Here is a 20,677-nt window from a genome sequence, read left to right as displayed (position 1 = left end):
ACACCCTTGATGCTCTCCATGCAGTGAAGGAGAATCTCCTTGGCCTTTGGCTGAGGCTCTGTGGCTTTTGGTGGCTGTGGGAAGGGGCTGGAGCAGCCCCTCAGACCAGCAGACAGAATCCTCTGGCTTTGCATCCTGAACACCACACAGACCCCCGAGAAGGACACAGGAACCTTTCCTAGGTGAGGACACTAAAATGCTTCTCCTCCTGCAAACACCACTGACATCCAGCACAGGATAAACCAGAACCTCTGGGGTTCTCACTGTGACAGGCAGGACCTGCATGGAGCAGCACAGCCAAGCTCAGGGCCAAGAAACCAAATGCCCGAGCCCCTCGGGCTGGATGGGGGCAGAACCAGCCCAGTTTTCCAGTTCTTGCCCTTCTCCAGGAACTGGGAATGGGGTAGATCCAAGCCCAGCATGTGTTGTGTGTCCTGCAGGGTGCTGCCTGAAGAGGAGCATCCCAAAGCCACCATGCCAAGGCCACCACCCCAAAGCTGGCATGTCCCAGCGCCCAGACTCGCTGGAGCTGCCCAGGGAGGCACAGGGTACAGGGCAGGCCCAGCTGCTGAGCCAGCCCGGCCCCACAAGGAGCAGTTATCCCTAAATTCCTCACGGATGTGTGAGAACCCCCCTCTCAGGTGGCAGGGAGGCTCCTCCAGCAGCTCTTACCCCAGGGAGGCAGATGTGGGGGGACGGGACCCGGGGCACATCGCAGCACACACAAAACACCTCCCAAAAAGCCCCGGCACCGCAAGGGAGCCGCTGGGGCCCGGAGCAGGGCATCCCTCCGAGCGGGAGCCGAACCCCGGCAAAGCCCGGCGAGGTTTCCTCTGCCGCCGGTGAGCCATGTCTCACATCCTCCCCGGCCATAATGGGCTGAAAACACAGTTCCCCTGTGGATTGAGCTCGTTTCCTTCTATTCTTTAACAGGAAGCTGTGGAGAGTCAGCCCAGGCAGACGAATCGCTGCTGGCGGTCCCTCCCGGGATGGCCAGAGCTCCGCCAGGCACAGAGCAGCGCGGAGATGCCGCTCCCGTCCCTCCGCGCTCTGCTCTGGCTCCTCCTGCTGCTCCCAGGTGAGCTGCTCGCACCCGGGGAGCACCAGGCTCGGACGGGGGGATTTGGGGGGCCCGGCTTCACGGGGGGCTCCAAAGACAGCTGGGCAGAGGCTGGGAGCTGCCTCTGGAAAGCTCAGCCTCGCAGCTCAGGGGTGGCAGCGGCCGGGGTGCTGGGGAAATCGTGGCTTTGTCAGGTTTACAGGGTTTGTTTGGCACTGCTGGAATACAGAGATTTGTTTGCAGCTTAATGAAAGGAGTGCTTCTGCTGAGGCGTTCGGAGTAAGTGACATTTGTCAAGTAAGAGTCAAGGTGGAATGTTTCAATGTACAGGGCATTGTTTTCCTCACAAATGCTTTTTATTTGCACTTTTTGCTCTCATTAGTATCAATACAAAGCCCACGTGCAAGGCTCGTGCGGAGCACATCTCGTCCTTGCTATAATAATTCTGCTGCTTTGGGGTAATTATTCTTTAACTTCTCTCTCCCATCTGAGTCGAGGTGTGGGATGAAGGAGCTGGTTTCCTGCTCTAAAGGATGACAGGTTGCTTTTCCCTGCATTGTCAGGCCCCTCTTCCCTTGCTGACAGCTGTAGTAGCTGGAAGCTGGAATACATTCAAAGGAATATAAAATAATGTGTCTCCAACTCGAGGTTTTATCATTAAACCATAGAAGCTGCCTCGGGTTACAGCCACTGTGCTGGTAATAATGGGATTTTTAAAAGGCAGAGAATCATAGAATGGTTTGTGTTGGAAAGGAAAGATCATCTCATTCTGCAGAATATAGAAAGCAATTCGGTTTGTAGCTGTATAATTCCAAGAAATAAGAGCACATGGATTGGAAATTTTCTCTCTTCATTAGAGGCCAACACTGCTGCCTTCAGCAGAGGGGGGATTTGTGCCTGGGATCAGAGCAAGGATCACACCAAGGGGCTTTGAGCGCCTTGGCCACCCTGTGACACTCCTTAATGCCCACCCAGAGCGCTGCTTTTCCTCTTAAAACTGCTTGGAAGGGCTTTTATGGGACAGCAATGGCACAGAGAGGGTCAGGCCCCTTCCCTGGCTGGGCTGCACCATGCCAAGCCCCATGGAGTAGGAATCCCAGAGGCACTGCCCAGAATCCCAGAATTGTAGAATTCCAGCTCCCAGGAGCACCTAGTGCTGCAGCACAGGTGGAAGGGATGCCACCCCCCATCATTCAGTCTCCACAGCATCACTCTGTCCTCTCAAAGCCACCTGTCTAAAGTCAGGGGCAGGGACTGTCCCCCTGCATGGTCACAGCACTGTCATACCTCTCCCACCAAACCAGCCTTCCCTGGAATGTCCTGCCTCCCTCTTCTGCACTGATCCAACAGCCCCAAAACAGCTTTTTGATTTCAGTTTTAATTTTACAGCAAGTCCCAAAGGTGGTGCAGCCCCTGGGGAAGCTTCTGCACAAGGCATAGCAGCACCCTAGGAGAGGGGCAGTCGGGCTCCATGGTGCCGCTGATTTCCGGCACACCAGCAGCTGGAAAAGGGAATTAGAGGCTCTGGAACAAGGCTCCCTGCCCTAGGGGAGATGGATGTAACCTTGAGGAGACACAGAATCAGCTTAGGCTGGACACTAACACCTGCCTGGTCCCACACAGGCCTTTCTCGCTTTTGTTTAGTGTAAATCCAGTATTTCATTAATTTATCATTTCCTAAATTGAATTTCTCCATTCTCATGGTTATTTCTGAAGGGAGATTCAAATAAGGGAAGTTCAAACTGTTATTTTGAAATTGCTGAATTGGGAAGGTCTGGCACATTTCCAGTTTGGTTTTCCTCCCCCTAGAAACACTTAGCAGAAAATTTGTCCAAACAAACCTCTTCCTATAGACCCTTTCCATTACAATGGGCAGGCGTTTTCCAGACAAAAGATTTCCACTGCAAAAATTCCTCCTCAAAGCTGATGAAAACCCAGCAGGATTTCCCACTGTTGTTGTTCCATCCACTGCTCTCCTTATCTGTGCCACAGCCTGTGGATGGATAATGCCATGAGAAATGTGGTATTTCAAAAGCAGACATGTGTTTTGAGATATATTTTTGATACAATCAAAAAGATGAGGTGCAGCTATAGGACAGGCACCCGGATTCCAGACTTGCATCCTCAAACCAGAGCATCCTAAAACAGATTTCTCAGCCAAGGGCGAGGCCAGCCCAGCCCTGAGGTGCTGAACAAGGAAGAGAAAGCAGGAGGTGGTTGGAGAAATGTTTGCTCACACAACAAACTGCTCCCTCCGGTAACACGAAACCCCTCGGTGACTCTGCAGCTCTGACTGCAGCAGCTTCCAGGAATTCTGTCCCATTTACAATAGGTGAGTCAACAACAGGTGTCCTTGCAGGAGGTGGTGCTGGTGTCCCAAAGCCAGGAACGTTCCTGCTGGGAAGTCAGGCTGGAGAAGGGAGCTGGGGCTTCTGCACACCAGCAAAGTCCCAGCTGGGAGCTCTCCTGGCCCCAGTTCCCAGAGGAGCCCACCCAGCACGACCCAACCACCTCAACAGGGGAGAAACTCCCATCTGAGTCCAGAGCAGGCACCAGGATGGTCAGAGGGATGGAGTCCCTCTGCTCTGGAGCCAGGCTGGGAGAGCTGGGGGTGCTCACCTGGAGAGGAGAAGGCTCCAGGGAGAGCTCAGAGCCCCTGCCAGGGCCTGAAGGGGCTCCAGGAGAGCTGGAGAGGGACTGGAGACATGGGCTGGAGGGACAGGACAAGGGGCAATGTCCTTAAGCTGAAGTAGGGCAGCTCTGCAGGTGGGGTCTCACTCGAGCAGGGCAGAGGGGCAGAATCCCCCCTGCCCTGCTGCCCACACTGTGGGGATATGAGATGTGGGCATACATGAAGAGTTAGGAAATGTGGGAGCAAAACCTGGGTCATTCACCCAAAATCTGGACTCAGATGAATTGTCAGGCCAAGATGCTTTACCTGGCCTGTGGCTGTTGCTTCTGTGAGACTGGAATCTCTTCCAGGCAGGGTTATCCTTCAAGTGCTCCCCTGGCACTCGAGCCAGGACACTCAAGAAAAGCAGGTGGAAAGAACAGGAATGATGAATTATTATTCTCTCTCAACAATGTCTGTCCTATTCCATAGCATTTCTAAGTCATCATTTCTTATCTCAAAGTTTACATGCAGATGCATACTATGCAAACCTTTTATCAAGCTTTGAAAATTCTCTACAAATCCGTTTCCCACAAAATCCCTTAGCCACCAGCCCCTTTCACACCTTGTCTCCTGAACCAGTCCCAGCAGATCACATTCCTGCTTGGTGGTTCATAAACACCACAGAGCAGCACTCAAATAAACCTGGGCAATCTCAGAATTACTGGAAAGAATAATCAGTTTGGGAAGAAACTTGGAAAGTATCCTCTGTAAAGTGCTTTTCTGCTAATAAGTAATTTTATTAACAAACTGTAGGTTGGCAAAAAGCACAGGCTGGGCTCTGGGTCCCATCAAGCCTGGATTGGTGGTGCCCCCATTTTTCATTTGCCCTGGGCATGGAGTGATTTCTCCTCCAAAATCCCAGACCCAGCTCCAAACCTGAGGAGCAGCAGGGCCAGGAGAAGGACAGGACCCACATCACCAGGAGCGAACCCAGAGCTCTAAAATAAGGAGGGCAGGAGGAAACTGGAACCAGCGAGCAGCTGGGAGGGTGATGGAGCAGCAGCCTGGTGGAGCAGGGGTGGTGCAGCCAGGAGAAAAGCCAGGCTGCTTTTCCTTCCCTTCACATGGAAAAACCAGCCCTGGGCAGCACAGGGGTGCAGTAGAGCTGCTCTGTGCTCGCAGCTTCCCCACATTGTTTGTCTCCCGGGTTGTTTCTACATCCAAGTGGGTTTTAATTGCCTCCCACTAAGATCTGCATCCAGACTGCACCAGAGAGGAGCAGGGAATGTGGTGCTTGGAGAGGATGCCCAGGCCCAGCCCTTGAGGACGGGCAGAGGAAGGCAACAATTAATTTTAATTGCTGATGAGATCCGGGATTAATTCCCGGCTCTCTAAACTTTCCATAACACTTTGACTGAGTCATTACAATTCAGAACAACTTGGCAGCCAGTTGCCAACCCCTCCATGCCATTTGGGAATTAGGCACTTGAACACTTCTGTGGATCTGGCCCTGATTTGGGCTGTCAGTTATCCACCCTGCAGAACAACACTTTTCCTCTCTCTCCTCCACAATTCCCACCCCACCTGTTCTGCTGTGAGACCCTCTAGGCAGAGACACCTTATTTAGGCACTTAATAAAAGAGGACCTAGGCTTTGGCAGGACTCACTGTTTTCCAGGCTTCCTAAACAAGGGTTTTTTTCCATGTGGAAGTCCTAAGAACTGGGTGTTGCTCACTGCTGCTGTGTTTCACCCAGGAAACAGCTGCACCTGTGTTAAGTGGTTGGTTTTTGGTTTTTTGGTTTTTTTTTTTTTTTTTTTTTTTTTTGTTTGTTTGTTTTGGGTCATCTGACAGAAGTGCCAGTAACTGAGTTGCAAAGGCTATCTTTAGCTTGCTGGATCTCTTTCCTGAAAGCATTTTCAAACACAGGGTGACACAAAGGTGCAGCCCTGCCCTGTGGGCTCTGCAGTGGGACATCCCCCAAAACTGCCAGGGAAGGGATGAGTCCAGGGTTCCTTGTCACTGGGAATAGATACTCCCTCCCCATCAGCAGTTCTGAGTGGACAGGAGCAATCCCTGTGACTCCACACCAGTGCCAGAGGTCCTCCCCAGTGACTCCAACCCTCCACGAACACAGGCTGGACACCACAAGCCTGTCTTGAGCCTGATCTAAACCCTTCTGAAACCTTTCCAACAGCTGGCTCAGGTCTCTATAAGAAGCCCTGGCAAAGTTTGGGGGTTTAAAGTAGTCCCTCTCTTTGGTCAGCAGCTGGAAAACCATGCTTTGAATGTCTACAATTGCCAAGAACAATACCAAAGCAGAAATGCCTAAAATTCACCTGCCTTTTGGTTGACTGGTTGACATCACCCTCTTTGTGCTGAGGAGTGAGTGGGGCGAGCTGTGGGCGTTGGGAATATCTCAGCTACCATGAGAGAAGGCTCCAGGTCAGTTAGACACACCTAGTCCCACAGAAAAACAACCACCAAGAACAGAAATCCAAAATTCTCCTGTTTACCCTTTGAAAAAATTACCAGTAAAGCAGCGAGCGCCGAGAGCGAAGTGCAGCTGCAGCCCCGACGTGCTCCCGTGCAGCCCCGCAGCTCCCGTGGCTAACTGGGACTTTCCCATGACAGCACGAGCACAAAGCCGTATTTCCCATGGTAAATCCCTCAGCCAGCTCCCAGTCTCCACCCAGGACTGCACAATCCAGCTGTAAATCCTTTGCACCCAAACACGCAACGAGCTCCTTGGCAGTGCTTGCCCTTGTGGAGGGGCTTTGATGTTTACTGCAATTCCAGCTGCGCCAGCCGTGTCCTGATTATTGCTGGGAGCTGTTTCTGCAGCCAGGGCTCTCTGTGCTGGCAGCAGCCCTGGGAGGGAATGGTTTCCAACTCCAGAATCCCCTGGGATATCTGCAGGGAGCTGTGACACGTGGCGCCTTGTGTCCACCCCATCCTGCTGCCCAGCCCCACAATGGGAGCTCGGTCTCATCCTGCCTTGCACAGATCCATCCCACTCCTGTGGGACCGGGGGTGCTGAGCACCCTCCCCAAAAGAAAACACCCAATAGAACAGGGCTTTTGCTTATTTGAGTTGGCAGGGAAGGCACAACAAGCAGCAGCGGCCAGAAGCCGGAGCCAGGCCGGCTGCCCTTTGAAATGAAGTGTGGATGTGTTTAGAGAAGGCAGGGCCGTTTATTCCGGAGCAGAATGCCAGAAGGGATCTCCAGCCCTCGGCCTCTCCAGAGCAGGGCAAGCATCAGCACAGCCACAGGAACTCTGGGAACTGAGCAGGGGGAAAAACTGCTTTTTCATCTTTTTCATAATAACCACAAGGTTTAGGTTTGCCAACAGAGAACTTCAGAAGGTCTCCAGTGTGACTCTCAGTGACAGGATAAGCTGCAGTGAAGAAAGCGTTGAGTACAATAATTTCCTCCTGTCCAAGGGATGCTGGAGCTGGCCTGTGGATGGCCCCATCAAGGGATGGCAGAGCAGGGCAGTGTTACTTCCCTGGCCCTCAGCTTCCTCCCATCCCCAGAGGCTCTCTTCAAGATCTCAGATTTCTCCTAATCTACACCAAAAATGCTGGAATAAATGTCCATCTGAGCACCTTCATTTTCCCTTTCCCTTTGGCAAAGGCTGAGTGCAGACAGCAGCTCTTTCTCCAGCAATTCTTGGTGCTTCCACCATGTCCATGACAAAGTACCTGGGAGCATTTCCATAAGTGTGCCACAGGTATTTCTCCCCTCAGGAAAACATGACAATGGGTCCTGCAAGGGAATTTTGGAGAAAGGGGAGCTGTGTGAGTCTGGCAGCTGCTGGGGGTTATTGACCCCCAGAACAATCTCAGCACTTTATTTTTTGTGCTGATTGTAGAGAGTATCTTAAGGCATTTGCAAACCGATGTCCAGAATCATCCTCCTTCCTCAAAAGAAGCATCTCTACCTCTTGAGGAAGGGCAAACATGTGCCTAAAACATTCTTTTTTTCCCAATATATTAATTGATTTAGTAGGTGATGGTACAGATGTCCATAACCCTGTCTCTTACTGCCCTGATGCCTTGTGAAGGCTGACCTAGAACAGAGACTGGACAGAGTTAAAGAATAAAGCAGGGATTTATTAGGAGGCCTCAATGGATCCACCTTGGGCAGCACCAGAGCCCAGCCAGGGCTGCACCCCAGGTGAACCAAAATGCACGAGTGCTCACAGGGTCTCTCCCTGGGATCAGCTCTGCTCCATTTGCACCTTGCAGTTCATTGTCCCATCCCAGCCCCAGCCCCTGCAGTCCCACCCTGCTTGTTTTTCTCTCTTCAGCCCTCGTTGTTTGTGCTCCTGGGCTGAGATTTGGATCATTTGTCCTTGGTCCCCATCTAGAGAAGGAATTGTTTTGTCTCCCTGGTCTGTGAGGAGAGCTCACCATCCCCTAATGTGAACCCAGACCCACACACTAAAGCAGCACAGGACAGTCAGATTCAGCTGAAACCTGAGGTGTCACCCTGATGCTCCTTTAAGTCGCTCTTCAAAACCCCCAGGGAAGGATCCCATAAATTCTCCAACACAATCACTCCTAGCACCTCTCTAGCCCTATGTTAAGGCAGGTTCCTCTTTCCCAGCCTCCCTTTTCCTTGCTGCACATAAAGGTCCTTAGTTCCTGATCCTGCTCCAAATGGAGCTAGAAAATCAACCAGTCCCTTCCTCTGATTAAATGATTAAAGACCTGATCCTGTCTCCTCTTTCACGGATTGAACAGGGCAGTTTTCCCACCCTGCTGCCCAGTAAATTAGAAGAGAAAAACATGGAAAAGGTATGAAAAGTCCAGTCTGATTTTCACAGCCAAGCCATTTCTGGGAATAAACCACATTTAATTATGTGTTTACCATGGTTTACACACTTCCTGTCTGGCTGGGATCATTGTCATAAAACCTCAGACACAAAAACAATTACAGCTCCAGAGCAATTCCAGGAGGAAAATGAGATCAATCAGGAACTCGATACACTCAGAGGGTGCCGAGGGTGAGCTCTGAGCCAGAACCCCGCTCAGTGCTCAGGGTCTCCTTCCAGACACCCCTTCCTGCCCGGGCCCTCAGACTCCCCAGGCACCAGCAGCTCCCCCTGGACCTCCCCCTGAGCTCATCCACACCACCCCTACAGCTCTGGGCATCAAAGAGTGGCTTGGGCTGGGAGGGACCCTAAAGCTCATCTCATCCCACCCCCTGCCATGCCAGGGACATCTTCCACTAGCACAGAGTGCTCCAATCCCTGTCCAACCCGGCCTTGGACACTCGCAGGGATGCAGGGATCACAGGGATCCAGTGCCACAGCTTCACTGGACACCCTGTGCCAGGGCCTGCCAGGTTCTGGTTGAAACGGGCACTGCTGTGCCCTGGCTGGTGCTGCCCTGGCTGGACCCTCCCCTGCACCCCCTGCAAAGGCACTGCTCCCACCACAGAGCAATGAAGCATCATGAGGGGACAGTGTGCTGGAAGGATTCAACCTTCCCTGCTGTCCCTTTCTCCCCAGATCCCTTTTCTCCCGTGGGACTCTGGTGAGATGGATCACCAGGGCAGTCAGATTCAGCTGCTTTCTGTACCTGTAGTGTAATTTCTGCCATTAAACTTAACCACGGAGAGCACCAGGGTCACCAGCAATAACCATTTGAAAATCCCAATTAGGATGTGCATTCCAGCAATGACACACTCAAAGTCACCTTCCCAAAGTTAAACCAGCTGGGTTGGATTTGAGCATTTAAAGTGTATTTACATTTTTCAGGTCTTGTCCTCGAGTGTGGGACATTTCTTTCTCCCATTTTCAAGGGCAGTGTTTTTAATTGCCATCTCATCTAACCCTTGGGGTTGGACTAGATGACCTTGAAAGTTCCCTTCCAAACTAAAACTCGGCTCTGTGACTCCATGAGCACAGGACCCTGGGAGCTGGGGCTTACAGGAAAACATCACAGATGCTGAGAATGGGAAATGTGAGGGATTGAGGCAGGGATGCTTTGTCATGAATCCAAAAGAAAAACAAACAAATAAACCAAAAAAAGCCTCCTTTCAGCTGAGGAACTGGGGACCCAGTGAGCACCTACAGCCTTGTATGGACCTGCAGGACTACCCAGCCCTAGAGGGAAAGCAGCTCCTGAGGGCTGCAGCTCCCTCCAGACTCAGTTTCCCAGGACACACAGGATAGGAAGAACAGTCCCATCAGCTCCTGGAAGCCTCTACAAATCCCATCCATCCATTCCTTAAGGTCTCAAGGGAACAAAGTGTTCAGAAGTGTGTCTTACCTCTGAACAGCTCCAGAGCACAGGTCACACACCCTGCTGTGCCAGGGCTGGGCTGAGGCAAACAGCTCACAGGGAGGGAATGACCCCATGGATTTCCGTGGCCCCCCAAAGGGGAGGAGGACATTTATCCTGGCTGGATAAACTCCACTACTAATTTACTCAGAGCCCAATAGTTTTACACTCAGTAAAACTTCTTTGCTACTACTTCTTTGCTAATGTTTTTGGGGCAATCCCGTATTTCCAAGTCATTGTGACAGAAGATGAGGAAAACCCAAACCCCATAAGGACCAAGAACAGCAGTGTGTTAGTGACCACCACAGATCAGCACCACTCACCCTCTGCCCTTTCCTTTCAGGTTCCACAGCTCCCACAAACTCCTCCACCCCTGCTGGAACAGGTACCTCTGCTTGTGATGTGCTTTATGTGTCTCTTTGGATGCGGATGCGCGTGGAAATGGGGGGATGCAAATTTGGGGAGAAGCCCCAAATGGGACCCTGATTCCAAACTCCCACCTGCTGAGGGATCTTCTCCCAGGATCCTGCCTCAGCCTGCCCCAGGCATCAGCAGTCGCCCCCAGACCTTCAAGGGATCATGGAGGGCACTGTGCCCCAAGGACTGACCTGGCTTGGCTCCTTTTTGTCTGGAAAGGACAAGGCTGTGCTCCAGGAAGCCTGGGGAAAGCAGAGGGATCCTGCCTGCTCTTTGCTCCCTGCTCCCCAGCTGTTTCCTAGCAGCAGTGGATACATGGAGCTGGTTCCTACAGCCACACCAGGGACAAACCCTTTCCTCAGCATCTCTTGCTCCCCTCACCCTTTCTGCTCTCATTGGCTACCATGGCCCCTTTCTGGCTCATCCTCCAACCCTCCCTGTGGGATCCTGCCAGCCTGGAAATGTCACCTCCATGCCTCTGCTTGTGTTCCAGGTCCATCCCAATCAACAGCACCCAGCCCTGAAGCCAAGAACCACAGCTCAGGTAATGCTCAGCTGGAGACTGGCTTGGGGATATCCCAGTGGGGAACTGGTCTGACCTCAGCCCAGCTGGGCCAGCCCACAGTAACTGGGGATGTGCAGGGGACAGGGGTGATGAGGAAGGAAATTTTGTGGTGTCAGGGCTTCTGATCCTGCCAACTCACCCCACAGGGATCAAGGCACAGGTGTGAGCAAAACCAGGGGCAAAGAAATCACTAAATTGAATAGGGAGAATGAGATGATCATAGAGTGGAATTCCAGAATGGTTTGAGCTGGAAGAGACCTTAAAGCTCTTCCATTCCCCATGGGCAGGGACACCTTCCACTATCCCAGGCTGCTCCAAGCCCTGACAAGTTGGCTGATCTTTAAGATCCCTTCCAACACAAGCCTTCCTATAATTTTTTATATATACACAAAACCAATTACACAAGAAATTATCACTCCAGCTCCATGTCTGTAAGTGTCCACTTGGATCTTTGGAGACAGATCTCTTCCTGCTATGTTTCAGGGAAAAAAAAATCTAAGCGTAGCTACCCTTCCAGAAGGGCCCAAAAATATCAAGGAATAAGATCTCAAAAAGATCTCTGCTTCTGCTTCCCAGCCTTGAAAAAAAAAAAAAAAAGAGAAACTTAAACTTAATCATAAATTCTAATGTTTCACTGAAACATTTGGATAAAGGGGGGAAAAACACACCACAGGAACCTTGAAACCATTTCACCATTTTCTCAATTTATTGTGAAGCCAAGAGCAGTCTAGAAGTTGCCTATAAATTCCCAGCTGGTGATCCACTGTTCCTTGTGGAGGGATTATTGAAAGCTTTCCCCCTCACATCTTGCTCTGGATCAGGGGCAGTTTGGACAGGCTGAGGCAGAGGATGGAGCCTCCAGACCACTTCAAGAGCCGAATTATTTGTGCTTGGAGACTCTCAGTGAAATGAAAGGTGGAAGTTGGCATTTCAGAGCACAAGGAAATGATCACGTGGTGCCAGGCAGCTCCAGGCAGGTCAAGTGACAAAAAAACCTTCACTTTTCACAGCAGGGAAAGAAGCAGTGGCAAACCCTGACTTTCCCCATGTGTTTGCTGAGCTCTGCCAGCTCAGCATCTCCTCACAGTGAAAAGAGCAAAAGGAAATTCCAAAGTACAAGAGCTCCTTGACTCTGAGCAGGATGAAGGCTATTTCCATGCTTTCCCCAGCAGATGATTCCTAACTCTCAAGAAATTTGAGGGCTCTGCAATAGCTGTGCCCTCTGCAAGCTGTTTCTGAGCTGAACCTTTTGAAGTAACACCACAATTTCTCTACAGAGCCATCAGTAAAAGCAACACCACTGAGCAACCTGAGCCTCACCTCTGTGGGTCAAACTACTACAGCCAAACCCTCCCCCACCACTAAAACAGCCCTGATAGCAACCACTGAGCAAGGTAAGGATGGAAAACTCAAATATTTTCTCAGGCAGGGCTTGTTTGTGCCTCCCTCCTTACCCAAGCCAAACTGCAGGCATCAGAATATTGGGCCTCGTTCACACTGTGCTGGTTATTCAGCAATTCTGCAAATATTGAATTTCTCAGAGTTTTTTTTTGCTGAAAGAGCAGCTCATTCCAGCTCCCCAGATGGACACAGCCAGGCCAAGCCCATATGAGAAAATCCAGATCATGGTTTATCAAATATTGGAGCTGCTCCAGCCTCCCCAGGCTCCCTCTCCCAAGCTCACCTGTCAGGTACACTCTGAGCTGATTCCACACCTGGCTAACTGGGCATCCTGATGTGTGTCTGCAAGGAAAGCAGCATGCAAATAAAGATTTTTGTTCCATGGACACCCAGCAGCTCTCCACAGTGGAATGTGTAGTGGCTTCCCAAGTTAATTGTCCTTTCCCACGTTTTCTTTATCTAGATGAGAAGTCCAGTGGAAAAAGAAGCACGACAGCTCCTTCTCCCGCACCTCAAGGTACTTTGTCCTTTTAGAGACTAACAATAAGATCAGATAATTTGATGGCAATCAAAAGCACAAGTCTTTTTTGGGTGGTGAGCCATCCAAAATCACATTTGGTGTCTTTACAAGCAGCGATAAAACATGAGATAAATGCTCTTAACATCCTCTGCTGGGATGAACTTGAGCAGCCAAACAATGGATCTATGTTTAGGAGAGGAGAGCCCTTTTAAAGTCTTTTTAAATAAAAATAATTTTGCTTTTGACAGTTTGCTTAACCCAATCTGTAAGTACAAATTAGAGAATTCAGTAAGAGTTTTCTCAGAATAAGGGCAGAATCCAAGTGACTGAAGACTGAAATCTGACAGCTGAGCTGACTCTCCATTAAAAATTCAGCCCCAAAAATCTGCAATGGTCAAGAAAGTGCTCTGCCTCTCCAAGTACCTCTCAGATGTCCAACACAAGCAAGGTGAGAAAGCTGTGGTCAGCTGTGCCCACACAGATGCCCACCCAGCATGGCTGTGCCCAGCTAAGCCAGGAGCCCTTTGCTCAGAGCAGATTGCTGTCCATTCCAGCCCTGATTTACCACTGAGAAGCTCCACACATCTTTGAATAAAGATGCTGATGCTTCCAAAAGCCAGGTCTCCCATTGTGTGAGACCCAGCATTTCCCAGGGATGGGGTATCTGTGCCAGGCTCAGCAAACTACAGCTTCTGCCTGTGGCTTGAAGAACAATTTCAGAATTAAACAAAGAATTTGATGAGTGGGCAAAAAATTGTATAGCAGCAGACCCTGCTTCTCCAGACTGTTCTGCTCTTTGTGGCTTCTGAAATGGCTAGATTTATTATTTCATACTTTTTCCCCTTTTTCTTCTGGCTTTTGACAAAATGCCATTCCAAATTAGGGATGTTTGCTGTGGGACAGGACCTGGGTTCAGCTGCTCCCCAGGCAGTGCCAGGGGCTGTGCACACCTCTCCAGGCACCACATCCCCTTGGCCAGAGCTGCTGCTGGGAGCCTGGGCCTGGCAAAGCAGGGAAGAAGATGCTGCCTGACCTACAGATGATCTTGTGAAGCTCTGAAGTATCACTCTGAGTCTCCTGACAGGGCCTGTAGCTGCTCATTAAGGTTGATGCAGACACTCTGGCTGTTCAACAACAGCCTGGAGGCAGCAAAGGATGTTTTTTCTCTGTACAAGTAAAACACATGGACTGGCTTCACATTTCCTTGCACAGGCACTGGAAGCAGCTGTCACAAACCAAGCAGCTTCACACAAGCCAGTTTATCCCACTGAGGACTGGAGTCCTTGCTTGGACAATCCTCTGTGCTGCCACAGCTAGACTACATATGGTGTACAAGACTACATATGATGTACAAGTTAGCCCAACTCAAAGAGGTTTAATTACTTCTAGATAACCCAGCATAGCAAATCCACTCACTTCAAGTCCAGGGACAAGGCAAACACTCAATCCACATCCACATTCTGCAATATTTTCCCCCCCTAATCAGACTTATTTTAAAGTCTCAATGCTTATGACCTACAGCACACCTATAACCTTCCCAGCTCAGTCTTCCAGCCTTGCTTTGCTCTTTCTGCCCCAAACCTGTACCTGGGACTGCAGACCCTAAAGAATTCACAAAAGGGTATTTGAATTTTGGTGCCCTAGGTTTCTATTTGGACATGGAAAATGGGACAAAGTATGTTTGGTGGGAAGCTTTTAGTATGGAGGTGGGAGTATTAATTCCAGGTTTCCCCAGATGTCACCGGCACTACTGTGAATCCATTTTCCTCTCCATCAATTCCTCTGGTTCTTGAATGTCACTGGAGGTCAAGGCTCACATTCTCTGTCTCTCTGTGCAGGTCAGGATTCCGTGAGGAATGAGAGCACCACAACATCAGCAACTCAAGGTGCTTCCTCCTCACAGACAGGTGATTCCTACTCCATATTTTATATTCCTCTGCACAGCCAGCAGCCAGGCCATCACACAGCTGTCTTCAAGGCAGCATGGACACCAAGGATTTCCTGAGGGGTGATGAATGTCCCATCCAGCCCTTGAAAATTCTGTAAAGCTCTGAAGAAACAGCACTTGGGGGCAACTTCTTGAGCCTGGGAACAGCAGGAAAGGTGGCATTATGGCAAAAGGTCGTAAAAGCAGGAAGGCTGGACAAATTCCCTCCTCAAACACAGTGCCAGCTCTGACTTTGACCTTTCCCCACTGGGGTCCCAGAAGGAAAACCCCTGGGTGCTCTCAGCTTGTCCATAAAAGGGGCCCCACCAAGGCAATGATTCCACACAGGTCTCACTCACTTTGCTGTTAATATTGATGGGTCTGGCCAGGATCCAAACTTGGTCTTTTCAGTGAAGTGCAAGTGAGAGTTAGGGCCTCTAGGATTGCTAGGAATCCTCTTCCCAGCCGTGGAAGAATGACTTTTATGTAAAAGTCATTTCTACCTTTCTCCCCTCTGTAGGCACCTCAAAACCCATCACCCCAGCACCCAACTCCTCCAGCCAATTGCCCGAGCCCACCCCGACAGACGAGAAATCACCGCTGACAGTGGCAGCTTTTGGTAAGGTCTTGTGCCACCTGGGGGGAGGAGGGTTCTCTTTCACCAGGCCGTGCTGGTTTGGACACCCAACTCCATGAGGCCCTGGCACAGGGTGCCCAGAGCAGCTGGGGCTGCCCATGGATCCCTGGCAGTGCCCAAGGCCAGGCTGGACACTGGGGCTGGGAGCAGCCTGGGACATTGGGAGCTGTCCCTGCCCATGGCAGGGGTGGGATGGGATGAGCTTTAAGGTCCCTCCCAAACCAAACCATTCCATGATTCTAAGTCCAAGGGATTCTTAGCAGGACAAATTTCCTGTGCAAAGAATTGTTTGATTTATTGAGGCCTGATGTCAGTATCAAATCCACACTTGATTTAAAGTGTCTAAAGATGGTTTATGGGACAGATAACATCACCCACAGCTCTAGCTTGTCTCTCCCTATTACATTACTTATTTATCTGGCTTTACACACTTTTGGGATAAGATTTACCGACTGTAGCAGGAACATACGGACTCTTATCAATCCCCAGTGTAATCAGCTGACTTCTGCCTTCCTGGCACTGCCTTACCAATTAATTATTTATTGATTAAGTATTCATAGCAGCCCTTTGAGGTTAAAACACAGGAGGATAAAGCTATTTGTTCTAACAACTGTTTGCTTCTCTGCCTATTACGAACCATGCTCACATTAATGAAAGTATTGATTTCCTAGCCAAGTTTTGATGTCAGAGTCTCCCTGCTGCTCAGACAGTTCTTTCCTCCATCCCCAGGTGTCATCAGCTTTGTCGTTATCCTGATAGTGGTGGTCATCATCCTGGTCAGCGTGGTCAGCCTGAGGTTCAAGTGCAACCACTCCAAGGACTCAGAAGGTATCTGTCTGGGGGAATCTGTGCTTCCCTAATCAACAAGTCACCAGTTTCCATGTGGATCTGTCAATTCCTAAAAGATGTATTTGAAAACCTTACACCGTGGTGGGGAGGTTTGGAAGCCAGACTGGAACATGGATTGAGCAGTCAGGAATGCAGTGTGACCTCCTCGCTAGAGCCCCAGCCCAGCCTCATCTGGATGTGGTCTCAAATTTCCTGCAGCTAAAATTCCAAGAGGTGGGCAGCTCTTTCAGCAAAAATCGTGGAGTTTGACACTCCTTTTCCTTAGGAATCCCATTTTCCACAAAGCAGTGCCCAGCAGAGGGCAAAGGCTGTCCTGCAGCAAGGCAGAATCCTTCCTAAAGCCCAGCAGGGCCAGCAGGTCCTGCCTGTACGTCCCCTTAGCTGAAGGGTTTTCTCTAATCAACTCCCAAGTTTCCCCACAGTGTCTCCAATCTCATTCAGATTTCATTTTTACCCCTGCACGAAGTAATTCAGAACAGAGCTGACTAATTTTATGACTTCTCACCTCTACATCACCACCTGCTTTTCTCCCCCCAGACAAACAGAAACCAGGAACCTCCATGGTATCAGAGAGGTAAGGCTGCTCCTGCCACCCACATCTGATTGAGAGTGCCTGTTTTATCCCAGAGCTAATTTTAGCAAGGAAAAGAATCTGCTTGGTTATTTCAGGTGGAAGGAAGCTTGTTAAAGCATCTTTGAGAGAGTTAGAAAAGCAAAATCAGCTTTGATAACACCTCATCCTCTGATAGAGACATAGATAGAAGATCAATATTTAGGGGGCTCATCTCAAAGCTGCCCTGAGAGAAGACTCACCACCTTCCCAAAGCAGATTGTCTTCCTTGCCTAGCTAGAGCCTTGAGGTCTAAACTCAAGTTTCTGTCTCAAATATTTCCCAAGATGCCCATTACTGTTTCCCAGTGAGAGCAAGACAAAGGAGCCCCAATTCAGAGACTTTTGGAAGAGAAGTATCAAGCAGAGAATTGTCCATCAGAATCCCATGGTCCATCACTGCTATTCTAGAGGAGAGGCCGAATGTGGGAAAGCAGCAGAAAACAAGAGCTGGAAGGGACCAAAACATATTGCTGCTATTTTTCCATCTGATAGTTTCCTAAACCCTGCTTTGGAAAGGGGACCAGGGACACAGGGAGCAAAGTCTGTGGGTGCCAAATTTGCATCAGCATCAGTGGTCACTAAATACCTTTAACGATCATATCCAAGGGATCTGAAGCCACTGAGGCAGAACGTGCCAGAAAATAGGACAGTACCTAAGGCTCCCTGATCCCAAAGTCATCCAGCCTCCACTGGCAAGGAATGCACATCCCAGCCCTCAAGGCAGGAAAAAAAGGGGAATTCCACCTTCCCAAGCCTTGTAACTCTCTATAGATGGGCCTGAATCAGGACAGCAGCTCAGTGGGTGGTGGAAACCAAACCTGGTTGCCCACACCAGTCATGGCCTTGCCTGTTTGTCTCCAGCTCTCTGCAAATACATTTTGTCCCTGGAGGTGTCCAAGGAACACCTGGACACGGCACTCAGTGCTTTGGTCTGCTGACCAGGGGATGATGACTCAAAGGTTGGACTCAGTGATCTTGGAGGTCTTTTCCAACCTCAGTGACTCTGTGATTCTGTGATTCCCTCTTTTGTTTCCCAGAGTAATTAATTATCTCCTTTCCTTGGCAGCTGCTCAGCAGACACGAGCCAGAAGGGGAACAGCATCACTCTGATCTCCATGAAGAACATCAACACCAACAACAGCATGAGCTACCCCCCATCAGAAAAGGTTTCCCTTTTCAGCCTTGCTTTCTAGGGAATCAGCTGGGGATCCTTTCTCTGGCTGGATAAGAGCATAAGGCATAAGAGCATGCCTTGAGGTATTTCTCTGCTCTTTTATTCCTTCAGAAATATGACAAAAATCAGCTGCCACCAAACTTCTAAAGGTCCAAACTGCTTCCAGTGAGCCTGGTGAAAAGTCTGAGTTGCCCATCTCAGGTTTACCTGGGCTGACTGAACTCGAGGTGCCAAGTTTACCTCATGTACACAGGTGACATCACCTGTGGCCACCTGCAAAGCTGGAGGGGTTTGCCATTAAATGGAGAGGTCTGTGAGAAATCAAGGTCTCACCCTCCAGCTCAGCTTATCCACTCCTGCCCCTCAGGTGGTTGAAGCACATCCCCATCAGGGCTCTCAGGGCCATCCCACATGAGGAATCCTTATCATTTTCAGTTGTTTTAAAGCTGGGACTGAGTTTGGGAGAACACAGTGCTCTACTGCCTTTGTCAGCCCAGCCAGGCCACTGATGACCACATTTTGTTCTTTTGGCAGGTGCTATGAAGCCAAGAGCCCAGAGCTTGAAGCTGACATGTGACAACCAGCAGTGGCTTTCTAGGTTCTTTTTATATTTCCTTCAGGGAAAGAGCAAGGGCGGACTTTATATATAAATTATTATGTCCTTTCTGATCAGTACATTTACAGTAGTGTCCTACATAGCTTCTCCACCAGGGGCCTAAGGGCTTTCTCCAGTTACAGCCTGCCACACTTGGTGGTTGATATCTAACTCTATTTTTGATATGCCTTCAAACACTCAGATAATTCCAGCAGCAAGAAGCACCAAGGCACCATCCACTCCACTAATAAACCTCTGCCTTAGATGAATGGCCTTTATAGTCTGTGCCAGGCAGTCACGGGCTCATTAATCAGCATAGCCCCACGTGGAGCCAGACCTGTGCGTTGGGAAAGCTGATCCGAAGCTGAAGGCCTGATGGGACTGAAATGACCAAGTTCTGGGTCAAATCCCAGCACGACTGCTCCAAACCCCTTATCCCTGGTACCCTCATTGTCCCCACAGCAGTGGGATGGTCACATCACATCCTCCTACCTCACAGGGTTGTTGTGAGGCCTCGTTAATCCCTGTCTGTAAAGAGTTTGGAGAGCCGTGAATTAAAGGTGCTGCTGAAATGCAAATTGCCATCTTAAACACTTTATTATTATGATTATTATTCATAACAACGGAGCTTCAGGAAGGCAGATCGTTATCTCCCCACGTGCTCAGCTGAAGTGTAAGGAACAAAGTCCTGCATAGATCAGGGTTTATCTCAGTGTAAAATGAATGGCCACAGGCAAAATGCTGAGCTCCTTCAGCTCCTGAAGTGTGGCAGCTCAAGTTTGCCAGGAGATCTTCCAAGGGAAATATAGGCTGGTTATTAGGAAAAAATTTTTTACAGAAAGAGTGATAAAGTTCTGGAATGGCCTTCCCAGGGAAGTGGTGGAGTCACCATCCCTGGGTGTGTTTAACAGAGTCTGGATGTGGCACTCAGTGTCGTGGTCTAGCTGAGGTGTTGGGGCTGCGTTGGACTTGATGATCTTGAAGGTCTCTTTGAACCCAGTGATTCTGTGAATTCTGTGTGATCTCCACCACTGCTTCCCCAAAGCTTCCTGAGACCAGGAAGAGCAGCATCCCTTTGTGCAATGCAAGAGGCAGCTGTGCTTTGCAGCTGGCAAGGAAATGTTCAGCAAAAAAAAATGCAACATTTTCAAAGCTCCTGGTAAGAGCCAACACACTTTTAACCTCTGACATCTTCACTGGGTAGTTTGATAAGTTGTTTCTTAATAAATTAAGCTTTTCTGGTAACATTCATGAAAAGTAAAATGTTGTGACTCAGCCAGGCTCCACCAGACTGGTAAATTTCCTTAACACAAAGTCCCAGATAATTCCCAATTAGATGCACCCAGACAGCTCCAGTTCCCAGAGACCTGGGACTCCACACATCAAGTAGAACAAGAAGATTTTTAGTGAAAGTATAGGTTTAACAAATATCCCTGGACCTCTGTGATTCCATAGGATTTCACCACTGCTTCAATTTTCCTTCCTTTGACCTCCTTCTTCCCACAGGCCCTTGAAGGTCTTAAAATGAGGGTGGGCAGGCCCTGGCACAGGGTGCCGAGAGCTGCTGTGGCTGCCCCTGGATCCCTGGCAGTGCCCAAGGCCAGGCTGGACAGGGCTTGGAGCAGCCTGGGGCAGTGGAAGGTGACCCTGGCAAGTGGGATGAGGGGAAAACACCAACAGCATTAGCAGTGATGGAGGCAACCAGGAAATGTCTTGTAGTGAGGGGCCAGAACAGGACACAGCCCCCGAGGTGCCCCAGCAGTGCCAGCACAGGGGACAGCACTGCCCTGGCCCTGCTGCCACCCCAGGGCTGGCACAGCCCAGCAGCCTTCAGCCTCTTGCCCACCTTGGGCTCACATTCAGCTGCTGTCACCGGTGTCCCCAAGGCCTTTCTGAAGCTGCTCCAGAGTGCCCCAAGGAGGGGCCGGGGCTGGGGAAGGCTCTGCAGGGGCACCCCAGGAGGGCTGAGGGCACTGGGCTGGTTCAGCTGCAGCAGAGGAGCCGAGGGCAGAG

At 50.1% G+C, this 20,677-nt stretch overlaps 1 protein-coding gene across 2 annotated transcripts; it reads left to right on the top strand.

Moving 5' to 3' along the window:
- The first annotated feature begins 965 nt into the window (after positions 1-965).
- Positions 966-19,855, top strand: ECSCR (endothelial cell surface expressed chemotaxis and apoptosis regulator). 2 transcript variants are annotated; one of them, XM_084215657.1, is made up of 11 exons: positions 966-1,078; positions 10,311-10,352; positions 10,878-10,928; positions 12,227-12,343; positions 12,814-12,867; positions 14,709-14,777; positions 15,318-15,416; positions 16,164-16,262; positions 16,821-16,857; positions 17,962-18,061; positions 18,604-19,855. In XM_084215657.1, the coding sequence occupies exons 1-11, from the start codon at positions 1,027-1,029 to the stop codon at positions 18,610-18,612; spliced, it is 729 nt and encodes a 242-aa protein (XP_084071783.1). In that variant the 5' UTR covers positions 966-1,026; the 3' UTR covers positions 18,613-19,855. The 2 variants fall into 2 exon arrangements, with proteins under 2 accessions (XP_084071783.1, XP_084071782.1); XM_084215656.1 differs by lacking the exon at positions 18,604-19,855 and having other exon boundaries at positions 17,962-18,591.
- Positions 19,856-20,677: the final 822 nt, after the last annotated feature.

The sequence above is a fragment of the Fringilla coelebs genome (assembly GCF_963513975.1).
Source record: "Fringilla coelebs genome assembly, chromosome: 15".
Classification (NCBI taxonomy): Eukaryota; Metazoa; Chordata; class Aves; order Passeriformes; family Fringillidae; genus Fringilla; species Fringilla coelebs.
This window is presented reverse-complemented; position numbering and strand designations above follow the sequence as displayed.

What these genes read in the sequence shown, in the direction of transcription:
- ECSCR (XM_084215656.1), top strand. Translation starts at nt 1,027, where the DNA reads ATGCCGCTCCCGTCCCTCCGCGCTCTGCTCTGGCTCCTCCTGCTGCTC. An exon ending in GATAGCAACCACTGAGCAAG is followed by an intron (nt 12,344 to 12,813) that starts GTAAGGATGGAA and finishes TTCTTTATCTAG; the next exon opens with ATGAGAAGTCCAGTGGAAAA. An exon ending in ACCTCCATGGTATCAGAGAG is followed by an intron (nt 16,858 to 17,961) that starts GTAAGGCTGCTC and finishes TTTCCTTGGCAG; the next exon opens with CTGCTCAGCAGACACGAGCC.